The sequence below is a fragment of the Acanthochromis polyacanthus genome, chromosome 7 (genome assembly GCF_021347895.1).
Source record: "Acanthochromis polyacanthus isolate Apoly-LR-REF ecotype Palm Island chromosome 7, KAUST_Apoly_ChrSc, whole genome shotgun sequence".
In the NCBI taxonomy this organism is placed as follows: domain Eukaryota; kingdom Metazoa; phylum Chordata; class Actinopteri; family Pomacentridae; genus Acanthochromis; species Acanthochromis polyacanthus.
The window spans coordinates 8705953-8729224 of NC_067119.1; the positions used below are offsets into that span (position 1 = coordinate 8705953).

The window sequence follows — 23272 nt, forward strand, 5'->3', positions numbered from 1 at the left end:
AATTCAGCACTTTGAGGGGAGAAGAGTAAGTTAACTGCAATTTCCAGACTTCACAATCAAGTCACACACAGTGTTTACTTTAAAAGGGAATGACAAGGAAATTTGCTCAACTAAGAGCCACTTTGTTATTAGTTGTTTCTTTTTTAAACAGTTAATACGTCATTTTATCTGAAGAGGAAGATTTCTTGTCTTTGCTAGCACCTCTAAACCGTTAAGCTTCCATTAACCACAGTAAAACAATACTGAGATTAGCTAACCAGCTAGTCAGCAACTGTCTGGCTAAAGCAGTGGTTCAGCTTGAGAAAAAATTGTAGAATTAGGCAATTAATTCTTACAACTTCTCCTCAAAGGTTGTAAAAGTCAGTGAGTTATGAGAAGTTCAAGCAAACAAGGATTTCTTTTCTTCTCAGTGTTGCATTTGAATAGTTTTAAAGGTTAAATGTGGTAAATTGACCCTGGATTTCATAAGGAAATAGCAAAAATAAGACAAAATTCTAAGAGTAACCAAACAAAGATAGTCCTTTGTAGCACATTCTACAGTCATTGGAGTTTTTTTTTTTTTTTTTTGTTTTGCAGTTACTCCTACCAAATGTGGATTTATTTCATATATTGTCGAGTTGGAAGCAGTCCACAACAAATTATTTCCCAAGTTTGAGTAATGTTTGCTTTAAACTACAGTGTGCAACTTTTTTTTAAGGAAACTATCAAGTTGTGTCTTGGCAATAAACATGATGTGAAGTCAGGTAAATTAACTCAAATACATCATGCTACAACTTTTCTTTATGCTGCTGAAGACACAAAGAAAACTCACACGGTTCTCATTTTACAGGAGAAGCTGGTGATAAAACTCTGATTTAAGGGTTCTTGGACACAAAGAGTCTCTTTTTTGTTTGAAGGCAGAGTTTGATGATGAAAGGGAAGATGTGGTTGAAAAAAGAACAATACCATCTGTTGCATGGAAATGTATCAGCTACAGAACAAATGATCAAAAACAGGCAGTTTGTCTGCAGTGTCGTCAAATTCTTTCCCCTACATGAGGTAACAAGGGAAATGTACTGGTGGTCTTTTAATTTGACAGCATTATTTCTTCATTTTACACTCAGAATTTGCAATGCTTTCTATCATCATTGTGTGCAAATCTGCTCTGCCTCTGCTTGAAACTGTTTGTGTGCACTCAGTTTGAGCATATCTTGGATGTCTTTACCAGCACTGCACGACATGAAAAGGCTGCGAGTGGCTTTCTTTTGCTTTCTGATTTCATTTTTTATTATTTTCAAAGCATATGCGCTTCTATACACAGTCACCCCAGTCATTCTAGCATTATTACTTCTTTCCAAATGTTTCTATTCCATGTCATCTGGTGAAAATTCCATTTTTGTGTTTCCATAGTGCAGAAAAACTAACTAGTTTTTCCTCATGTTTGAGTAATGTTTACAACTTAAAAACAAAACAAACAAAAAGAGCTATTAGGACTTTTGTTAATTAAAGTATATAATCAGGACCTGTGTGTAAAGCCTGAGAGCTACAGAAAGCATTGAGAGAAGTAAGAAAATCATTACAGATTTTGACTTTTCTATGGGATTTGTTGACAAGACAAAAATATATCACTAGTTTTATGTTTAATCTTATTGCACCCTCTCAGATTCATTTTGGAAATCCATTTGAAGAGAGGAGACCTATTACTTTATCTATATGCCAACTTTTTTTTGCTCACCTGAGTGTCTTTATACATAAAAACTCACCTGGGCACATCGGCCTAGTTCAGTGCAGCTGAGATATTGGAAAATCTTCAGGGCCAACTCGTACGGTAGCTCGATGTCAAAGAAAGGAATGTCATTGACTTCATTCTGCAAAAGAACAAATTACAAAACACATTATATCCCAACTTATTCTAGTCACCATCTACATTTCCATCCATCCTCCTCCTCTTCCTCATACCAGATCCTGAATCAGTTGATCCACCAGCTCCTCTTCTTTCTTTGCCTTCCTCTGAGGCTGCTGCTGCTGCTGCTGCAGAGATGCACTGCAGACATTTGTCATGCTGTGATAATGTCTCTTTCTCCTGGTTCTCTCCTCCTGAATCCTGTCCAGCAAAGGACTGGTCCTCCCGTCCAGCAAACTGCGTGCAATGGACACATACTGAGGCTGGTCCTCCTCGGCCTCTGCTGCAGCTGTAACGTCTCCTCTTTCACCAACATCGTCTTTTAACTTTGGAGAATTACAGGTTTTGTTGGCATTTTTCAAGTCTTTCTTTCCTGACTGACCAGGAAGACCCTGGGAGGAGGTAGAAGCACCAACAAGTAGCGGCTTTTCGTCTTTTTTACCCGTTAATTCTTGTTTCCAACGCTCCCTGAACGCAGCGAGCTCGTTTTCTGCCATATTTGTCAGTCATAATTGGCAAAATATCACTTCGAAATGTTATAAATTAAGTATTCTGACCAGTTGAGGGAAGCTTTTCCTTGCACCGACGTAAAACAAACACACGTCCTTCATTATAAACAGTCCGACGAGGAAAGCTGAACAGCTGTACATTGGTTCCGCGAGCTTTTAATTCCGCAGTTTTATTATAGAGGCGCCTGTTCTTAAAGGACGATTTACGTGTATGTGGCCGGAGCTGGAAATTATTCAGAAAATAAATACAGTATGTTAAGATTCCGTGCATGTGGGGTGGTTATGGTCTGAAATAAGACAAAATGTACGTTATTTACACATAATGTACAAAAAAAGAGAAGATAATGTCCGAGAAGGCGCCAGAACAAAAGACTCAAGAGTTAACCATTGCATCTCTCTTTTGGGAAAAGATGATGTAAACCCCGCACCATGTGACACTGTAATGAATAATACAGTAGAGAGGTGGGGAGAGGAAAAGAGGGGGGACGCAAACACAGTTAAGGTTTGATGAGAGAACAGAAGGAGGGTCACACATCCTCAAAGACTGACATTGAGAACTACTTGGTGCGTTGTTTTTGTCGGAGAAGATGTGCTGGCCGCCCGCGGACCAGCCGCTGCTGCTGCCGGGCGACTCCTGCGGCTCCGGGAGACCGTCACCGTGCTCCGCGGCTCAGCTGCTGGCGTCGCGGCTGCGGAGGATCGGCGACCAGCTGGAGAAGAGCTGGGCGGGAGGAGAGACGCCGGAGGTTGGCTACGACTGCGGGGACAGGCCGGTAGCGGCGGCGGACCGAGGCCGGATGAAGGGCTTCCTGCGCATCGCGGTGCGCTTCACGGTGCTCGTGCTGCTCGTGGCGAGGCGACACCTGTAGGGCGCGAGACCAGCAACAGGTGAGTCAACAGTCACCTGCGCGCGACTCTGGCCTCCCGCCATTAGGAATATGAAGAAGAAGAATAAGTAGAAGCTTTTGTAGGAATAACACTCAGTTACTTTAGCTAAAAGTGCTAATTTTATTTGAAAAATTAAGTTGAAAATAACTCACATTGAGTTTATTTAACCAACATTAGTGTAAACAGCTGGCTAACCGGTTAGCTACACTTTTCATTTTACATAATCCTGTAAGAAGATACCACTTTTTTCAAGCTACTTAAGTGTAAACAGCAGGCTAATGTGCTAGCTTCACATTTTTTGTCATTTTCTTTAGAGAAAACTTCTCTTTCTTTACAGTTTCTTGCTCTTTCAGATGATAGAGACATTGTGTAAATACAGAAAACTACCTTGTAGCTTTGTAAAGTGTGGAAATATATTGAAAAATATGCCCACAACACTGCAGCTATGGAAAAAAAACACCATATAAAGACAATTTCATATATGTCAACTACATGTGCATTAAAATTGATATATTTAACCTGCTATTTGCTATTTTGACACTTTGTTGCTTTATTCTATCTATCTATCTATCTATCTATCTATCTATTTGTTACAATTACTTGCTGTTATTTATGTGCACAACCCTTAAAGATAATCATCATTTCTATGCTTAATTTAATACCAGACAACACACACAAGGCTGAAACTATGCATTTGAAGAATTTTAATTTTATATTTATTTTAATCTAGTTTTGCACGTTTATGTTGCCATTTTTGGCCAGTTTTCTGTATATCAAATTGATGTATTGCATTGCTTTTTGTTTTTTATTGTTGTTTTTTAATTGGAAGGATAAAAAAAATGTAATTAAAATGAGTGCCAAATTCACAATAACCTAATTATTGCATGGGAATAATAAGAAAAATAAGAAACCAGTGCATTTGTTTACACTTTTGAGTCAGGTGGTGCTTATTAGAAATGCACATTAGCGGTCATTTTTGTGCACATTTCTTCATTTTGTGCCTTACATCAACCAGGTGCCATGTATCTGTCTCATTCTAGATGGTGCCTTTAGGGTCATGCGTTGAGGGGAAAAGCAGCGGGGCTCACATCATTTGCGCGTAAAAGCCAGACGGATGCAGTAGGTGGATGCGCTCCCGGAGGAAAGGTGTGCGTTTTAAACAGAAAGAGGAGCAGGAGGACGGGGATTAAATTCGGCTCTGTGCGTCTGAATACGACGGGGCCCGAGATGTGGATGCAGTTTCATAACGAGCTGACACTATTAACCCCAGCTGCCCCTCAGTCAAGTCAGTCAGTTGCAGTCCTGCGCCCTTACGTGACTCCGATTCTGTCATCCCATTTCCACTGCGGTGATGTAATCCTCCCCTGGTAGAGTGGAGGGAAAAGCTTACCCACAGTGCGCCTTTGAATTTTCACCTCCCACGATGTGAGCGCATCAATAACAGCGGGGTTAAATGGATTCTGTATCCAGGCTACAATTAGCGCAGCAATCCTTAACAATGCACTGGAATACACCTGTTTTTAAGCTTCACAATGCACTGTACCTTTTGTTGTTTTTTTTAAACATAAGCTACGTGTAAATAATAATGATAATGAGGATGAATGTTTTTCTAGGTGTTTTCTACAGTGTTTATTATGTGCTTTATCTGTTGGGGGGAGTGTTAAGTGGCTTTTTAAGAAGAAAATGCAGGACCTGTGCATAGGAAGCTGTTATGCTGTCTGTGATTTCTTAATAAAGGAAGAAAATAAGCTGATAAATTCACTGTAATGTGAGCAGAATTGCTGTCTTTTATAAAATGTGTGGTCCTTTCTACTTCTGAAATATTTCATATGGATTTTTAGTAGCCATGAGAATAATAATAATAATAATAATAAAAAAGCTTTTACTGAAATACATTCCTTTGCAAGTGTGGTTGTATTTAGACAAGAAATATGCGTAGTAAAGTGAGCTAAAGTGCTTTTAATTATAAAAAAAACAGCACTGCACATTCTGCATGACAGTGTCTATTAAGCAAATCCCAGAATAAATTATTAGACATGAAACGATCCTGTGACACTAATAGAATTAAATTTGCAGCATGGAAGATCATCAAACGTGTGAAAAGAAAAGTGTAAATGTAAGTGAAGTCAAAGCTTCCAGGGTAACTGAATTCCATCATACCTACTGCATCACAATAATCTAACAAATGTTGTTTCCTGCCTACATCATCAACACATATTACTGTTTATAGCAACCAAAAGTCACACAACACCTTTCATTCATTACTCAATACCTACATAACCTGGTTTTTTCAAACAAGAACTGTTTCTACCTAACACCTGAAGTGAGATTTCACTCAAAAGGTAAATATTTAAATAAAAATATCAAGTTAAATGCCCATGGTAGAATTAATTAAGTCAAAACTAATGACAAAATCATACACAAATAAAGTGTGAATGTTGTGATTTTTTACACTATCCAAACAGGAATTCAACCATTTTATCAGTGGCTGAGTCTACAAAATTGAACTGTATGACAAGAGTTTTGTTTCTGTGAGGGACACCGTGTTGATAATTTGGTTTGTGAACGTGGTGGCATCAACCAGCAGCTTCATATAAAAACACTGTGAAATAAAAAATTGTGTATTTCTGAATCAAAGAACTGCCACACCAACGATTACAGAAAAAACATAACAACAAAAAGGCGACACATCATTGTCTGACTTGCATCACAGCAAAATCGCATCTTCCTGGTTGATTCGCTTCCAGAGCTCAGTAGATCTGGAAATGAGCGGAGGTGGTTCCGTCCTTCCAGCATCGCAGCGTCTCGATGACAGTGGAGCGACACAGTGGACACGTTCTCTCGCGGTCGAACCACAAACACAAACACTCCTCGCAGAACACGTGCTGCACAAGAACAGAAATGTTTCGGAAAATGCGTAACTAACATCTCTTGTTAATCTTTAGTTTTATAGCACTTTGCATCACAAGAATTGAGGAAGTGAGGAACTGCAATGATGTACAACGCATGAAATGAGGAAACAAAAGGTGAAATGAAATACAATTAAAATTAAAGATGATAGCTATAAATAAAATATGCATATATATAATCTAAGTTAAATGATTGTTGTTTTTGGAACTAAGTTACTTCACAGATTTACACTTTTTACTGAAATGGTTACAGGGTTGATGCTGCATTCAAAGACAACTGGGAAATTTTCAGTTGAAGACGAGGAAAACATTTAAAGGCAAACTCAAGAGCTACCTTTTAAGTTAAGCTTTTGATTGATTGATTTTTTTAAATAAAGTATTTGGCCTTTAGAACTAATGTTAGTTACTGATCTCTTTAATACATTATTTTGTTTGTAGTATTTTACTGCATTTTTATTCCTTTCACCTCTAAAGGACTTTGTGTTACATTTCATTTGTATGAAAAGTGTTAAATATTGTCTGATTGATTGACTGAATGAAACACAATATGGATTTCCTTTTTGTTAAATCAGGTAAGATGTCTTAATCTTAATTTTCTCATTTTAGCCCACACGGTAAACTGCACATAAGTTAATGAGTTTCATATCTAAAACATTAAAAAATGTCCATTTTGCTCCTTTTTCACTTCTGTTTCTTTGCCTGCGTGAACTGAATTGAGCATTTGGTCATCACAGAGCAGCAAAACATAAAAAAACTGAAGGTAGTTATGTTTTTTTCACACCTTGTGCACTCGAAGGTCCAAAATGACGCAATTTCAAGGTCTGACTTCCTACTTTCGAGGTTCACTGAACGCAGCATAACGCAACACACATCCAACCACATGTAACCACATCCATTAGTCATGCTGGCTATGGTTAGAAGAACTTTCTCCAGAAGGGGCAGTAAACCACTGCTTTTCAGTCTAGTTACGGTTTTAATTACTGTCAGCTCAGTGTGTATTATTTCCCCTGTTTGTTAGTAATTTACTAATACCTTACCTGACAGAGAAGAGCAATGGGGTCTCTGAAATCAGCCTGACAAATGGCGCAGACGTCACCCGCCTCGCTGCACTGCTGACTGCCGGCTCTCACTCCATAACTCTGGACGTAACAAAAAATATTAAAGCAAAGAGTAGAAATGCTCAGGATTGAATTCCACTCATCTAGATTCATTCAGAGCTCTAAACAAAAATAAAATAACATAAAATGTGTCTGAATCTGACCTGGGTGCTGCAGAGCATGACCAAGGCCTTCCGGATTGCAGATACACGTCCACAGATGTCAAAGGACTGCAAAACAATACAGTTTTATGAAAATGATACTTAAATCTCATTCTAATACGTCTGTCATGCTGAGTTTAGGAGCTGTATGTAAACATGCTCATGTCAGGTTTAGCAGACAGGTTTTCCATGTTTCTTATGTTATTCAGCAAGAACAGAAGCTGCACATGAATCTGAGGGGAATGTTGGAATGTTTGCAGGTAAGTATCTGGCACTTTAGAGCTGAAAATGGGGCTTGAAGAACCGCTAGAACTGCTCCAAAAATGAACAGACAGGCCGAGAACTAAGAGAATATAGTTCATGTAAACTCCTACACAGTGCAGGATACCTTCACTGTAGAAAACACAGCTCACTAAAGTAACATCCCTCACAGCGCTGAATATATTTAAGGATTTATTTAAAAGTAATCACACATTGATTGATTCTTTTTTTTTTATTCTTTTGGTTTTAACTGCTTTACTAATTTTTGGTATTTCTATGCTAATTGTTCCAGATAACTTCATAAATCCATCCATGAACCCCTGAGTGTTTTCTTTGCTCCTGTCACATTTTTATTCACAGTGGGCTCATTTTTCATTTCAATAAAAGTCCTGCACCCCTATGGAAACAACACAACCACAGCTAGAAGTAGAGAAAACTTAAAAATATGCTTGGTGCAGTATGACACAGTTATATCATCATAAATCATAAATAAATCATAAAAAAATTAAAATTATATCAGGAAGTAGAAATTCTTTGAATGTTTATTTTACAAAAATTGTAAAAGTATGGAGTCAACATGTATAAAATTTTTACATTGCCTAAAAGTGTTCAAATCAATTCAATTTTATTTATTTACCGTAGATTCACAACAACTGTAAGAGAACACAAAACCCAACAAGCCAAACGTTACCAGTGAGGTACAGAAACTGTGGCTCTACATACTATAGTTATTTAACTTCTCACATTTTTTAATTTCTTTCCATACTTGTCTACTCTCTGTTCTGTGTAAACACTGCCGGATGTTCAGTCGAGTTCAGCTGAACAGGCTTTAAATTTTTGTCACGTGGCCGTCGTCGGCAGTCTCAACGCAGTGCAGAATTTCTTATTTATTTACAGAATCTGGCTCGAGCAAATGGATTATTTTTGATAAATATTTAATCGAGAAATATAGAGTAAAATGATTTTGATGAGATGCCACAATTTTAAGCTTAAACCTAAAATTTTAAATGATTATTTCAAAGACCACAGTTGAAAGTTCAACATTTTTCCAGTTGGTAGAGTTTTTCTTTGTTTGTATAAAAAACATGCTTTTCAAACCCACTAGCAGTTATTTTTGGGTTTCCAGAGGGCTATAACTGAAACTGGAACCTTTCAACTTCCTCCAAGTACAGCTTCCAGACAGTTGTTGTTTCTCAGACCTTTAGTTAACCGTTACCTACTTATTTAACTGCATGACACAACTGCATAATGACAGTGACTCAAACTCGGATGCACATCATCGCGCTCTAATAGTGAAACATGTCGTACCTATGGCCTGATTTTGGAAAACACCGGAGGGCTGCACCTCCACGGACACATCCAGGAAAGCGTCCACGCAGTTCAGCCGAACAAACTCATCATCAACAACTACGACTGTTGACTCACTGGGATATTAAAAGCAGCCTGGACTATAACTGGCGACACACATCACAGAATCTACGACAATAATAACTTCCGTGCGTGTAAAGAACCTTTGCATCATCCACACATCAGATTCATTCATAAATTCCACCAAGTTTCACTATTTTAACTTCCCATTTGATGCTGTGACTCATGCAAAATCTATGTTTTGTAAGTCTGTCTATGTTCCTTTCATTTGAACAGACCTTGCCATGACCTCTGACTGTTGATTAATAGCAGCAAGTACAAAAACAATAATGAACATTGATATCTGATAAATAATCCTCTGAACCCCAAGCAGCGTTTTTGGCTCCTGTCACATTTTTACTCACTGTAGGCTCATTTTTCCCCACTGTAGGCTCATTTTTCCCTGCAATATAACGTCCTGTACCTCTATGGAAACAGCACAACCATGGCTAGAAGTAGACAGAACTGAAAAGTGTCTTCTGTGCCGTATGACAAAGCTATAATGTCATAAATCATACAGAAAAAGAAAAAACTAAAACTGAATTTCTTTGTTTATTTTACAAAAATTGAAAAAAATTTGGAATCGACGTGTAACATTTTTTCCAAGTGCCCACAGATGTTACCAATACTGTCAACCAAAAAAAAATGGCGGCTCTGTATATGATACGTTTTTACTACTTACATGTTTGATTTGTTTTCATACTTGTTTCTTTCTGCTCTGGGCAAACACAGCCTGCAGTTCAGCCCAGTTCAGTTGAATAGTCTGAATTTTTGTCATGTGTCTGTTGGTCACACCTGAGTTATTTATAGCTTTTTAGTTGTGCCAAGTAGTGCAGAATTTTTTTGTTTTTTACAGAATCTGGTTAGTGGAAATTGCTCATTTTTGACTGCACAGAAATGTGATTTCAGTATTGGTTAATTTTCCCAATAAAACAGAATGTAATACACGGTTCGTTCAAGGACCGTCGGATAGTTGACGACTCTTGTTTTTAAGGTTTAATTTTGGGTGATATTGGATAATATGAATCTCAAACCTGCCAACAGGTTTTTTCAGAGGAATATTTTGTGCTCCCAGGTGCAGATTACCTTGCAGAGGCTGTAGATGATGATGAGTGTGGCTCCCAGGAAGTAACTGTTGGAGGGGTCTTCCCCCATGATGTACTTGTACCACAGCTGGATGGGGACCAGGGCCCGAAACAGCTGGCTCAGCTCCTCGATCAGCAGGTAGAACTTACCCTGTACCAACGAGGCAAAATTAGAAACCGCAGTAGCATCTGTATTATCAGCAAACTTTCCATCAGTATGCAGGATGTGAGTGTGTGAATATCAGGGTTTTTGAATGAGAAACAAAACAAAAACAACCCAAGTTCCGACTGTCTGAAGACAAACTGAGACAATATGATTTCTCCCTTTGATCCACACAAGCAGAAAGAGCTCAGCAGCTTCGGGGCACTCTTCTATCTAGTCAAGAGCAGTGTGGTATTAAAAGCTTAAAACAGCATGCCTCCAGCCCAAACATGGCCGCCGTCCAGATCTCAGCAGTTTCACAGCAGCGCAGGCAATTTCCCCACACTGCAAGGGAAACTGGCAGCGGCTCTTTCCACCTGCTACCCGGTGCCCACATTAAGCCCGGCCCTGTGGGGGCTCGCTAGCCGTCTTTAAAGGACCTCCCCTCTGTAATCACAGAGAAGAAACGCACTTTTGTCCCCGTAAAAAAAAAAAAAAAAAAAAAGTGCATCCGGTGAATTGGAGACAGTCAAAAACAGCGGCGGCCGGAATGAAAGCAAACTTGATTCCCCGATGGCCCCCGTGGCATCCCCAGCTCGCATAATGACTTCTTGGATGGCGCCTGACAAAGATTGATGACTGTGGGTAAAGAGGCACAAGCAGCCAGGTTGGTAGGGGAGAAGGACCTCAGTTAGCTGCTAATTCATCTTCCTTATTGTCCCCTCAGCCGAGCATCCCACAGTGCCCATCACGCCCACGCAGGAACTGTCAAATCTAAAGTTTGGACACAAGCCAGTCACTTTGAGTAAGCAGCACTGGAGGCTCTTCTTTAGCACTTTTCTGCATATTTATTACTTTACAATTTAAAACCACAAGCCTGCTGTTATTGAATTTTGCTTGATGGGCGTCAGTGTGTGGGGTGATGCATTAGGTTTGAAACTGTCGTGGCCACAGATTTGTATCTAAATGATTACCCAGTGCTGTCACATGTTTGCTTCCTCTATCCATCTGTTGTAAGCAAACAAAAGCTACACTCGCTGGCTTACCAGAAAAACTGTCACGTCACATACATTTCGACAGATATTGTCGTGAAACATCCATGCTTGCTGGTTAAGCAAATTTCATATCTACTAAATGAAGGATGTCCTTTAATATTCCTTTGCTCCATCCAGTACCAAGTTCATCTGCTATGTAGTAACACACCAATACTACTTATGCTACAACTAGGGCTGGAACTTTAACGCATTAATTTTAGTTTAGTTTAGTTTATAGTTTATTTAAGGCAATGACTTTCAAACAACATGATTTCAATGCAGGTATCATTTACACAACAGTAACTGGACAGGTAATACATGTGCTTACATTTTGATTAATTCAGAAAAAATAATGCCTTAAAAAACAATGCATTTAATCGCACCTTTCTCAGTTCACTAATTTCTGGCACACCAGTAACACTGATGAACACTCCAGCCCAGTAGGTGGCGGTAATGCAGCCATGAAGAAGATACACAGAAGGCATTGTCAGCGCACAAGAAAGTTGGTTGAACAGTGATAGAAGATGAGGCCACATTGAGCTTGTTGGGCAGAAAGTTTTCTTTTAAAAATATTCCTGATGGCAGCTTGGATAAAAGCGTGGTTGTGTGCAAATTGTGCAACAAAGAGTTTTCTTCTCACCGCATCACTTCAAGCCGACGATACCACTTTAATGCAAAAGATGTTGCTGTTAGCACCAGAGCTAACGTTAGCTACGACAGTCCTGGTACCCCATAATAGACCATTTTTCAAGACATTGAAAGCGCATGAGTTTACAAAAAGTCTTAAAATGTTGAATATAATCGCTACAATTGCACTTTGGGTTTGCAGTAATCTGTGAATGTAGAACAGATGAAAAATGTACAGATAAATATAAATGAAACATTTTTGTTGTTCAAGTTCACGTATGTCGATTCAGTCGTCAACTAAAATTTATTTGAATTGAAAAACTTTGCTGATTGTGTCAAATATTGCTATTTGACAAAAACGTGATTAATCGCGATTAATTAATTACAATGCCTCTAATTAATCAGATCCATTTTTTAAATTGCTTCCTAACACCAGTTACAAGTTAAAGTGACGTTAAAGGACAACAATGACGATTTGACAATGAATGAATTGTGTATTGTCCGTGCACAAATCCTGATTTAGTCTATTTATCTGTGATTTACAGCTCCACAGTCATCCAATAACTTAAAAACTTATCACTGAGCCATGCCATTGCACTAGGTGTTTCCTCATTATGAAAAATATGAGCATTTTAGGTTATTTTATAACAGCAAATTAAAGCAACAGCAGATGGGTATCTGTAAAAGGCAGAAGAAAGCCACAATTTGACCTGATCACTGTCTCCAATCACAGTCTAGATTATCCAAAGTCTGACAACAGGAAGTGCAGAAGTCTAGTTTTCTATGAGAGCAATGAAATTATAATTTTCTTAAAGGTTAGTGTGGAACTTTTGTCCAGTGACATCCCCTGCCTACTCCAGCTTTAACCAATTTATACAGATAAACTGACACTTTCATTCACTACACATTTTTTTACACCATTTCTCTCTTTTGTTCAGCTGTAAATGTCATAGATTTGGATTTAGGACAGCTGATTGAAGACTTGGTGAAGTTCATTTTAACTCTTATGAAACCTTTGGAAAGACAAATATTTAACTGAAAAATTTCAAATCCAAAAATTGAATCAAGTGCTAAAATAATTATTGCTACTCCTCTTGTGCTCCTATTTGAATCACTTCATACAACTACAGGAAGTCTTTGATAATAAATCTTGATGGAAGTCATAAGCAAAATATTAATTTCCAACCACTATTATCAAGAGCCAGTTCAGGAAAAGAATGAAAATCCTTCCACATCGAGACAACACATAATTAAAACAAAGTCGTCATGGAACTTCTGAACACATGACTTGTGCAGACTCGCGCTGACGGCAGCCATTATGTCGGGTCATTAGTGTATCTGCGGCTGGATGCGGTAATGAACTCGAAAAGGCTGATGATGAGACTTTGTGAGGTTCAGGGCTGTTTGGCTTCTATGAAACAGGATGAGAAGTGATGATACAATCTGAGATTCCCCAAAACTTAACCTGTGTCCGTCCATCCGTGTGTGTGTGTGTGTGTGTGTGTGTGTGTGTGTTTTTGTGTGCGTGTGTGCATGGAGGATCCAGGTAATAGTCCAGCTCCAGGGAGGGATGACCTCACCCCTGCAACCCCCTCGAGGGCGAATGAGCTCAGTTGCTGGCTGGTGTGGTTCTGATAGGCCTCCAGGTTTGTTTATCAGTGGAAAATTTAATCCTAATACTTTGTAACCCCCCCCCCCTCCTCCTCCTCCTCCTCCTCCTCCTGTCCGACACACAAACACACACCGGGAAATAGCTGCACCTGTATGGAAATCAAAGTCTGCTAGTATCTGTGTGTGTGTGTTTGCAGACGTATTCTGTTGCCTCGGGCCAGAAAAACCTTGCAAGCAGACACCCACACACACGAGGCTCACCTAAGGAGTCCCATTTAAAACCTTATGAATACAAAACAGTTTCACACTGTGACCCTTTAGCACTTTCTTCACTCCGAGGAGCATTTCATCATAGTTTAGCAAATTTTCCAAATCACGAACCAAGTTTCACAACTTTAAGAGGGAGTGTTCTGCAGCTCAGTCATTGTCCGTCTGGGTTCATGTGAAGGATAATCACGAATTTTACAATTTGACAGAAAAATATATTCAACTTTTAAGTGCTTCCTTGAATATTTTCATAGTTTTCCCTTTGAGTATTGTGTTTAAAGGACAAATCCACCTCTGTATGCTTTTACAGTGGTGCAGCTTTTATTGTGAAGCAGCTACAAGAACAGTTACAGGCGATCAGAGAGCAGAATTTAAGAAAATTAAGATTTGAATCAAGGTTAAACGCTAGTCTAAGTTTTTACTTGATCTACGCTGATCAAATTAACAAAAGCACAGTATAAAAGAGCTGAAAGCATGCACTGTAGTCGGGGGTGCCCAAACCTTTTGTTGCTTGATACCCACTGTCTTGCTCCTTTCACGTTTCCCTCCAGCTATTCCTATCTTATACAGGCAAAAATGCCCAAAATAATCCCCTTGAAAATGTATTACAGACTGGGCAAATGCATATAATCAGTGCTGCAAGTAACTGCTTTTATCATATATTTGTATATTTGTTGGTTGCTTTCTTTAAATGCAAATGAAAATGGGGAAAATACTGATTACACAAGTCTTGAGCACTGTTTTTTCCCCAACTGTTACTTGAAACCATGCAAAATTCTGTTGTTTAAAAAAACAAACAGATCAAAGCTGCAAATTCTCACATTTGAGAAGCAATGCTTTTTGTTTGTTTGGTCATAACTAACCAGACAATTACAAAAAGCAATCACCTAACCGGTCAATCTTATCAGCTTATGAATAAACATGGTTGTCCCATTAGTTTTCCCTTGTTTTTTTCTGCTCACAATTGTCTTTTTCAGCAGAATAACAACATTATAATGCCATAAATCATAAAAGAGAAAATTAGAACAGGTATTTGTTCTAACATTTTTTCCACCCCAAAAAATGGAATCAATACTTTCAACATTTTTCCAAATGCCCACAGTGGCTACCAATACAAGAAAAAAGGCAGGAGAGCTCCACATATTACATACACAGCCTGCAGTTCAGCCCAGTTCAGTCCAAAAGTCCCCAAATTTTTGTCACATGACTTTTAGCAGTAACTACGTCATTAATAGCTTCGAGTGAGAAGTGAAACTGTTTGTGTTTTTTACTGAATTTGATTAGTGTATTTTTGATGAATTTTTGAAGAACATACATAAAACAAAATAGTGTTTAGGAAATGTCATGATTTTAGGCTTCAGTTTGGTTCTGCTGGAATGACACGTGCTTGATAATTAGTTCAAAGACCTTTGGAGTGTTTAAAATCCAACATTTTTTCTGTTTTTACTGCTTCTTGCTGTGACAAATGCTGTGCTTTTGGTGATTTTTTAAAAAAAAGATGACATGCCTTTCAAACTCACCAGTAAGTTTTGGGGTTCAGATGGTTAAAAAAAAGTCACATTTTCCGTGGATAGACAATCTCGACTGCTTACCCTGGATTTGAAGGCCAGGAAAATCTTGGGCAGAAAGAGAACGAAGCATTTCAGGCCGATGGTGACGTACTTCAGCACAAAGTCGGTGATGCCAACAGCCCAGATCAGATCGAAGAAGTCAAAGCTGTTGAGGTTGGGCTTGGCAAAAATGAGGCTGGAAGAAAAAGGAAAACCAACATCGATCCAGGCGACCTGTTTTTCTGAGATTTGGTGTTTTCTCTTGGAGCGGTAGAACAGCAAGTAGCAGCAAAATGCAATAAACAAAAACTCCCTGGAAGCAAAACGAGAAAATAAATACTCACAGGACAAGACCAGACAAGAACAGGAGCACTCCCTGAAAGGAAATGGAAGTAAAAATAAAAAAATAAAATGGCTTACACAACTCAAAATGAATGGAAAAATCCTAAATATAAAACAAACCCAAAACACAAGATGGCAGCCAAAGAAACACACAGCCGCTATAAAAATACCTGCTTGTACTCTACCTGTTGTGCAGCTCCTCGTGGCTAAATGTGTAATAGATATACACTATGTTCCCTCCGAGGAACACGATGATCCACAGAGCCACAAATATAGACCGTTCCTCCTGGTAACATGAGGAGAACCACAGAGCTGTTTTAGCATCATTGTAATGTGTTTACTCCACTTTGAATAATGCTGCAAAATGAACACAAAGCTTGGTGAATTATTGGTCACTCTGACACTGAGCTGCTACATGTCTCTGCTCTGGGGCGTTTAACCAACAGAGAACTGCCTTTTATGGTGTATTCTCACACATCTGTATTAAAGGATAAGGCTACGGTAATCAGATTGTATATTTTTTCTTCTCATCAACAAACCCCATTTCATCCACTTGGCAAGTTATGGCTAGTACCAAACGTCCTATAAAATGTTATTTTGAGGCATGGGGCTCAATTGTTGTTGAAAAATTAATAAAAGCACATAAAAAAGATGTGCAACTACACTCACTAATATGTCCTTAAAATCCAAAAACATGGACATTGTGGTAGATATAAAAAAAATGGGGGCAAAATCCCAATCTTCACAAGGGTCCTGACGTAAACTTTTCAGCACCATTTTGCATATTTACAAATGTTCCTGGTGGATTTATGTAAAGTTCATAGTGAAATTGGTGACGTCCAAATGTAGTTGTCCTGCCTCTGCAAAATATGCTCAAATTCATCATGGATGATGTCGGGAGGAAATTCCCTAAAAGCTTTATCACTTGCCGTAGAGTCGCTTGTATTTTCAGCAAAACTCCGGCACGAGATTTACAAATTGTCGTGGTTTTTGGTAAACTCTTAAACAGGAAGCAATCAACTGAGCAAGTTGTGAATTAAGCATGGATCCAAAATTACTTTAATTGCAATGTGTTGTTTCTAAGCAATGTTAAGTGTGTCAGATTTTAGATTAAAGGGTTTAAGGCACACGTGTCAAACTCGAGGCCCGCGGACCACATCCGGCCCGCGAGATCATTTTACACTGATTTATTATTATTTTTATTAATGGGCCGACGATATGAAGCGCTGATAAGACACAGACTATAGATCCCACAATGCAGCGCAACAGCTGCCTTGCCGAATGATCGGTTACCTGGGAACATTTCCGCGTCATTTAAGTCAAGCGTTTGTGGCCTTTTATTGTGGGCAGTCTAAGGCACACCTGTGCACTAATCATGGTGTCTAATCAGCATCTTGATATGGCACACCTGTGAGGTGGGATGGATTATCTCAGCAAAGGAGAAGTGCTCACTATCACAGATTTGTGAACAACATTTGAGAGAAATGGTGATATTGTGTATGTGGAAAAAGTTTTAGATCTTTGAGTTCATCTCATAAAAAATGGGAGCAAAAACAAAAGTGTTGCGTTTATATTTTTGTTGAGTGTATGTTGTGCCATTGTACAATCACTCTGATCAGTTGTAATGCACAATGCACACAAATAAAAGTTAAACTGAGTCATAGTGTTGTTGAAATTGCACTTACTTTAATCTCTGGTTGTTTCTAATATATTTTTTAAAAGGACAGTTCATTACATATGAAGATTTTTCTAATATACTTGTTCTCCTTTGCACTAAAATGTCGGAAAAACTTAGACTTATTGTTACTTCTCAGTAATTATGCTATAAGTTTACTGGTCCGGCCCCTTTGAGATCAAATTAGGCCATATGCAGCCCCTGGACCAAAACCACCCCTGGCTTAAGGCAAAGGTTGGGTTGAGTCAGTGTCCTTCTAGGTAACGCTCCAGCACCTTGGCAACCCCTCTGGGTGGATATTTTAGGCTGACAAGATCAGGGTCCTATCTAAATGAATGAGGAGAGAGTCATAAGTGCAATTTCAAAGGTCATTGAGACATAAAAACTGCATGTACAAAACAAGACGACATGGTCATCAATATCCCCCGCCACATATGATGTCTATGAGTCTATATCCAAAATAGTGATCAAGGTCCATAACTCTGTTAAATATTATCGCACAGGTCTCATTTTCGAACTTGATCAAGATGTCCATGGTGTGAAGCTACACACTAAATTTCATAATCCTAGCTGTAATAGTTTCCGAGAAAAACTGTCCCCTTCATGTCGGACGGACGCACGGAAGCACGGACGGACGGATGGACGGAGGCCAAACCTATATCCCCCTTTTCCACTTCGTGGAGGCGGGGGAATAATAACCAGTCAAAACTTGATAACAAAAATGTGTGGTGACTTTGCTCCAAAATAAATTTTAAAAAGTATTTTTCACCATAACATACTTTTACTACACACACACACACACACAGTTTCACAACATCACGCTTGCATCACCGCAACAAAACAGCTGGTTGGATGTTTCCTGGTTCAGCTGTTACTAAACAGATGATTGGATTCTGTCATGCGTCATACGAGTTCCATCTTTAGCGTTACGGAACTCTCCCACACATTTGCACTCAAGATTATGTAAACGGAGAGTTCATCGTTGTCTCTGGTGCAAAACACTCACCAGTTCATCAAAAGTGGACAAATCTGCAACTAAAAACAGCCCCTGACAAATGCACTTAATCGCTCACGTATGAGTAACATTTGATAAAAGCTACAGTGTCCAGTTACTTAAGGGAACTATTTATCCTTTAATGGAAATCAGACTATCTTTAGTAAGAATGAATGGGCCACACACACAGTGAGGGACACTTTCCTTGCATTTTTCGTTTCACGGGACCGTTAAATGATTGTTGAAAAAGTTCTTGCACATTTTATGGGATGTAAAGGCAGAAATCCATAAAATAATAATACAGTATTTTCATCTGTGCTCCCCTAAAATGCATCACTTGACATCGTATAAGGGAGTTGTCTCTGTCTCTGCTGGTGTACAACAGCAGGCGTTAGTCAGTCTGAGGGGTTTTTGGCAACTTATTCTGCATTTCACAACGAAATATTGTGTTTTTGCAGGTTGCACAAACGTCACCCTGCCAGGACATGGAGTTTCATGATCATGCTCATTTTAGACACTAGTATGAAAATGTTCCTGGAACTGAGATGAAGCGTGAAGAAAACCTAAACTGTGCACTGAAAGTCATCTTCTGTGCTGGCACACTGCTAAATTAGTCAGCTCTCTCCTTCCTTTTACCACTATTTTAATTACGTACTATGAAGCATAGTCAGTTTATGCTAAAAAGTATATAACCAACACCAACTGACATTTGCACAACAGTTTGTTACAGTAGTAACAATTAAGTCTTAAAGGGCCAGCACTTGTTATTTTACATCCCGGTATACTACACTAAACTGTACCGCTGTACAAAGCCTCCTGTCCTGCTCTCCTCACACTAGTAATAAAATTCTTGCCGATTTCTCCCAAACCTCGTCGGACACCTAGAATGCTCATAATTGTGTCACATGCACATAAACATACATTTTTGATCCCTTCAGTGTCAAAGCCACCATTAAGATCTATATTTTTCACTGTCAAAGTTGAACAAAGTTGCATGCTATCCTTTCGTGACGTCATGACAAAGTACTTTGTCTTTAGGAGGGAAGAAAATTCTGTTACAAAAACAACTCTAAAAAACATTATTCTAGTACATAAATATATAGTGCATTATAATTTTAGATTCTGCTTGTAAATATGTATATAAATAACGATGGGAATGGGGTACTGAGTGACTGACAGGGTTGGAGGATATAAGCTTATACTTCATACTACTCCTTTTCGGATATGTTGGGTTATTTATTTTTGCTTTGTTTTGTTTTATTTTGTTGTTGTTTTAAATATTTTGATTTGTTTTTGTGGCCATTTTTTCTGACATGTCCAAAATAAGTAAAAAAAAAAAAACATTCATTCATTCATTCATAGTGCATTGATATTATTGCTTCTCTATCAGTATTTCTACTCACGAAAGAATGTTATATGTGCAGTATTGTCATTTCCACATCCTGATGAGTTTGGACAATCTGAACTTGTACTTATGTTTATTTCTCTACTGATATGTCTTAAATATTTGAATTGTCCCCTTTGCTGCTGCAACAATGCACATCCCCCCACTGTGGGATAAATAAAGGCTTGTTGTATCGTATTGTTGTATAGACATACAAAAGTTTGGGGTCACTTAGAAATGTTCTTATTTTTGAAAGAAAAGCAGTTTTTTTTTCAATGAAGAAATGAATCAGAAATACAGTCTAGACATTGTTATTATTGTGCTAAATTACTATTCTAGCTGGAAACAGCTGATTTTTAATGGAATATCTCCATAGGGGTACAGAGAAACATTTCCAGCAACCATCACTCCTGTGTTCTAATGCTACATTGTGTTAGCTAATGGTGTTGAAAGGCTCATTGATGATTAGAAAACCCCTTGTGCGATTATGATAGCACATGCATAAAAGCGTGAGTTTTCATGGAAAACATGAATTACCTGTATGACCCCAAACTTTTGAATGGTACTGTATCTTTTTGCATCATTTCCAACACATTATTTAATTGAGATTGCCAACCTTTAAGCTACTATTTCACTATATGCATGTGAGAAATGCTTAGCCTGAATTTGATCGAAGATTCTTTTTACCCGTAATGAGACTTGGTGCCTGAACGTGGAGTTGGCGTAGGCAAACGTGCTGGCCATCCCCACACACACAGCAATACCTGCAAGAAAGCAGAGCAACATCATCACAAAATAAGACTGTATACTGCTAAAAAAAAATACTTCAGCGTAATCAGACTTCACCAGCTGGTATACCTAGTTTATGCTGAAAGCAGACTTTAGCCAGTAAAATGAGGATGAAGGGGAAGCCCCTCTGCAGCCAGGTGACCACCGCCTTTAGCTCGGACAGCGCCGGCGCAGGGGTAGACTGGTCCTCTTGGGCCTCCTCCCTGGAGCTGTGCCTCTCTGAGCCGGCCGCTGTGGTGGCCTGCTGGAGCAGAGAGGAGGTCCTGTGCTGAAGGGGCTGGTGGTGGAAGTGGTGGTGGTGATGGTGGTGCTGGGGCGGCCGGGGGAGGAAGGGGCCGCCCTCCGTACGATGGGGGCCCCCTTCCTCTCTGGACGAGGCGGTCATCTGGATGAAAACTTCCGGAGGGGAGCCCAAGACTAAGCCGGCCGCCTGGAACTGGGCAGAGGAGACGGAGCCGGAGGGGACTCCAACCAGGCCGGAGAAGATCTGCTGGGGTGAAGCGGGCGAGTCTGGCTTCAGGCAGTCAAACACACCACCCTCATCCAGGCTGCTCTCCGATCCCAGGGTTTGGCTTCGGCTCCTGAATGAGACAAAATAAAAATATTATCCTAGAATGTATTGTTTTTTATGATCTATACAGAATACTGTTTGAATATCTAACATTTTGTTGATATATATAAAAACGGATGTGTGAAGTCCACCAGATTATGTCTCTGTTTAGGTGAGAAAAGCTATTCTTATAGAGATGCCTTTGCTAAATTCTGCTTCTAAACAATGAGCGCATACCACACACCATAAAGTATTCAAAATATTGTTTGACAAATCATTTCAAAACCAACCCTAACCCTGTTTGTGAGCACAGCACTGTGGAGGTTGTGTTTTCAGAACAAACCGCATCTTGATCTCATATAGTATCAACTATCTACCCAGACTACTATAATATATTTGAATATATATTAGTGTAAATAAAAAAATTAGAACACCACAAAAAAAGTTTAATATTTTTCATTATTTATTCAAGAATGTGAAAATCTAACATATTCTAGACATTTTAAATGTAATGTGAGGTATTGCAAGCTAAATTTGATCTAAGATTTGTTTTTTATCCGTAATGAGACTTGGTGCCTAAACGTGCTGGTCCTCACTACATACACACACAGCAATACCTGTCATATATTTTAATATAAAAAAAGTGCAACTCAAAAATTTAGATAACCATTTTAAATTAGTTCCATTATCAAGTCAAAATCGAAGATATTCTAAATACAAAGTGAAATATTTCATGCTTGACATTGAAATCTCGAAAAAGCTATATATATTTTAGCATTTATTTAAGAAAGCGAACATTTTATAGAGTCAAGATTCGTTACATGTAAAGTGAAATATTTCAAGGATTTTTTGATTTCACTTTGGTGATTATGGCTTTTAACTCATGAAAATCAGGCATTAGAAAGCAACCTAGACATGACTGCCTCCATGCTGCACTAATGCAGTACCACTACTACATTTGTGTTTTTATAGGGTTTTATAGAGTTTGACATACTTTTAGAAGTTTGTTTTATAGTGTATATTGTTGGTGCACTTCGGGAGCGGTTCTTTTGTTGTATTAATAACAATAAAGGCTTTCTATTCTATTCTATTTCTAGTAATTTGTAGGAAAGGAACCCCTCAACTGAGTAAAGAAGCGTATGAATGAATATGCTTTTTAAAACATTTTTTCTGTATTGTAAATGATCCAAAATTATATTCCACAGAATACGTCACCGTGTCTGCTACTTACCTACTAATACTGTAATTTGTGAGATTCACTGCGTGGTTCATGCACTCTGTCAGATGAGCGACTTCAGCACCATGCACACTTGCTCCTTTTATTTTTCTGCCAGTTTGCATGCTTTTGTGGATGTGACCAGTGGAAAGCAAATGAAAAGCTAGACAAACTTCCCAGATCCTTTAAATTTGCGTTTTGAGGGGTAAACAAGACTTTAGGCTCCAACCTACTGCAATATAGCTGGTTTTAACTTCATCCTTAGGATTTGTATAGGGAGCACATCACAAATGAGGGTAGGTTACTCCTATAATTATGCCACAATATTGGAAGCACGTTATTGTCCAGAATATCATAATAAACGGTAGAATTATCATTTAGAGGCCTTGCCAAACCCACCAAGAATACCCTCACACTGTGCATGTAGGGGGATCCACCCACATTAGACTGCTTCGTGAATGAAAAAACTGCAAACATGAGGCTTAAAGAAGCATCTGTGCAGCTCCCTGTCCCACCTTTCAGAGGGCATGCCATCCGTGTTGCTGCTGTGTCTCCTCTGCATGGCATTCCGCTCATCACCACATGGGCCAGTCCTGCAAATGCAAAAACCCCACATAAGCATCACACCTGGACAGAGAGGCCGGCTCACAGATTCTAATCATCAGCCGTTCTGTCTGGTGCTTTTCGAGTATTAGACATCAGTCTGCACAACAATGCGTCGACTCTACCTGAATCAATCCTGTGAATTCCCCTCCAGCTGCTGTCATAGTTCTATTATTACACGGTTAGCTTGGAGGATGATGCTGCTGCTGCTGCTGCTGCTGCTGCCAGGATGCGCCACTCGGAAACACTTCCGCATGACGTCACCGCGGCCGCTCTCCGCCAATCAGCG

The 23272-nt window shown here is 39.0% G+C and overlaps 2 protein-coding genes and 1 long non-coding RNA gene across 3 annotated transcripts in view; 1 reads left to right on the plus strand and 2 right to left on the minus strand.

Moving 5' to 3' along the window:
• The window catches only part of fbxw8 (F-box and WD repeat domain containing 8), a 31447-nt gene extending 28951 nt beyond the window's left edge, over positions 1-2496 (minus strand). The window contains exons 1-2 of the mRNA XM_022213115.2: positions 1939-2496; positions 1743-1847 (exon numbers count right to left, since the gene is read on the minus strand). Of these exons, the coding sequence (XP_022068807.1) occupies positions 1743-1847; positions 1939-2379 (546 nt within the window). The 5' untranslated portion in view covers positions 2380-2496. The remainder of the gene's footprint in view (positions 1-1742; positions 1848-1938) is intronic.
• A 179-nt stretch (positions 2497-2675) lies between these two features.
• On the plus strand, positions 2676-5174 carry LOC127534628 (uncharacterized). The gene is made up of 2 exons (XR_007942857.1): positions 2676-3279; positions 4320-5174. It is a non-coding gene; the product is annotated as an uncharacterized LOC127534628 (long non-coding RNA).
• A 44-nt stretch (positions 5175-5218) lies between these two features.
• Positions 5219-23240, minus strand: rnft2 (ring finger protein, transmembrane 2). The gene is made up of 10 exons (XM_022213122.2): positions 23109-23240; positions 22896-22973; positions 20684-21195; positions 20513-20589; positions 15958-16058; positions 15473-15626; positions 10201-10350; positions 7450-7515; positions 7226-7327; positions 5219-6164 (listed from the first exon to the last, which is right to left on the minus strand). The coding sequence occupies exons 2-10, from the start codon at positions 22940-22942 to the stop codon at positions 6030-6032; spliced, it is 1344 nt and encodes a 447-aa protein (XP_022068814.2). The 5' UTR covers positions 22943-22973; positions 23109-23240; the 3' UTR covers positions 5219-6029.
• Between the last annotated feature and the right edge of the window lie 32 nt (positions 23241-23272).

Excerpts from the sequence above, each read along its gene's own strand:
- rnft2 (XM_022213122.2), bottom strand. The coding sequence starts at position 22,942 with ATGCAGAGGAGACACAGCAGCAACACGGATGGCATGCCCTCTGAAAG. Across the intron at positions 16,059-20,512 it reads GGCACCAAGTCTCATTACGG|GAGGAACGGTCTATATTTGT; the intron begins GTAAAAAGAATC and ends TCATGTTACCAG. Across the intron at positions 15,627-15,957 it reads CACGAGGAGCTGCACAACAG|CCTCATTTTTGCCAAGCCCA; the intron begins GTAGAGTACAAG and ends TTTTTCTTCCAG.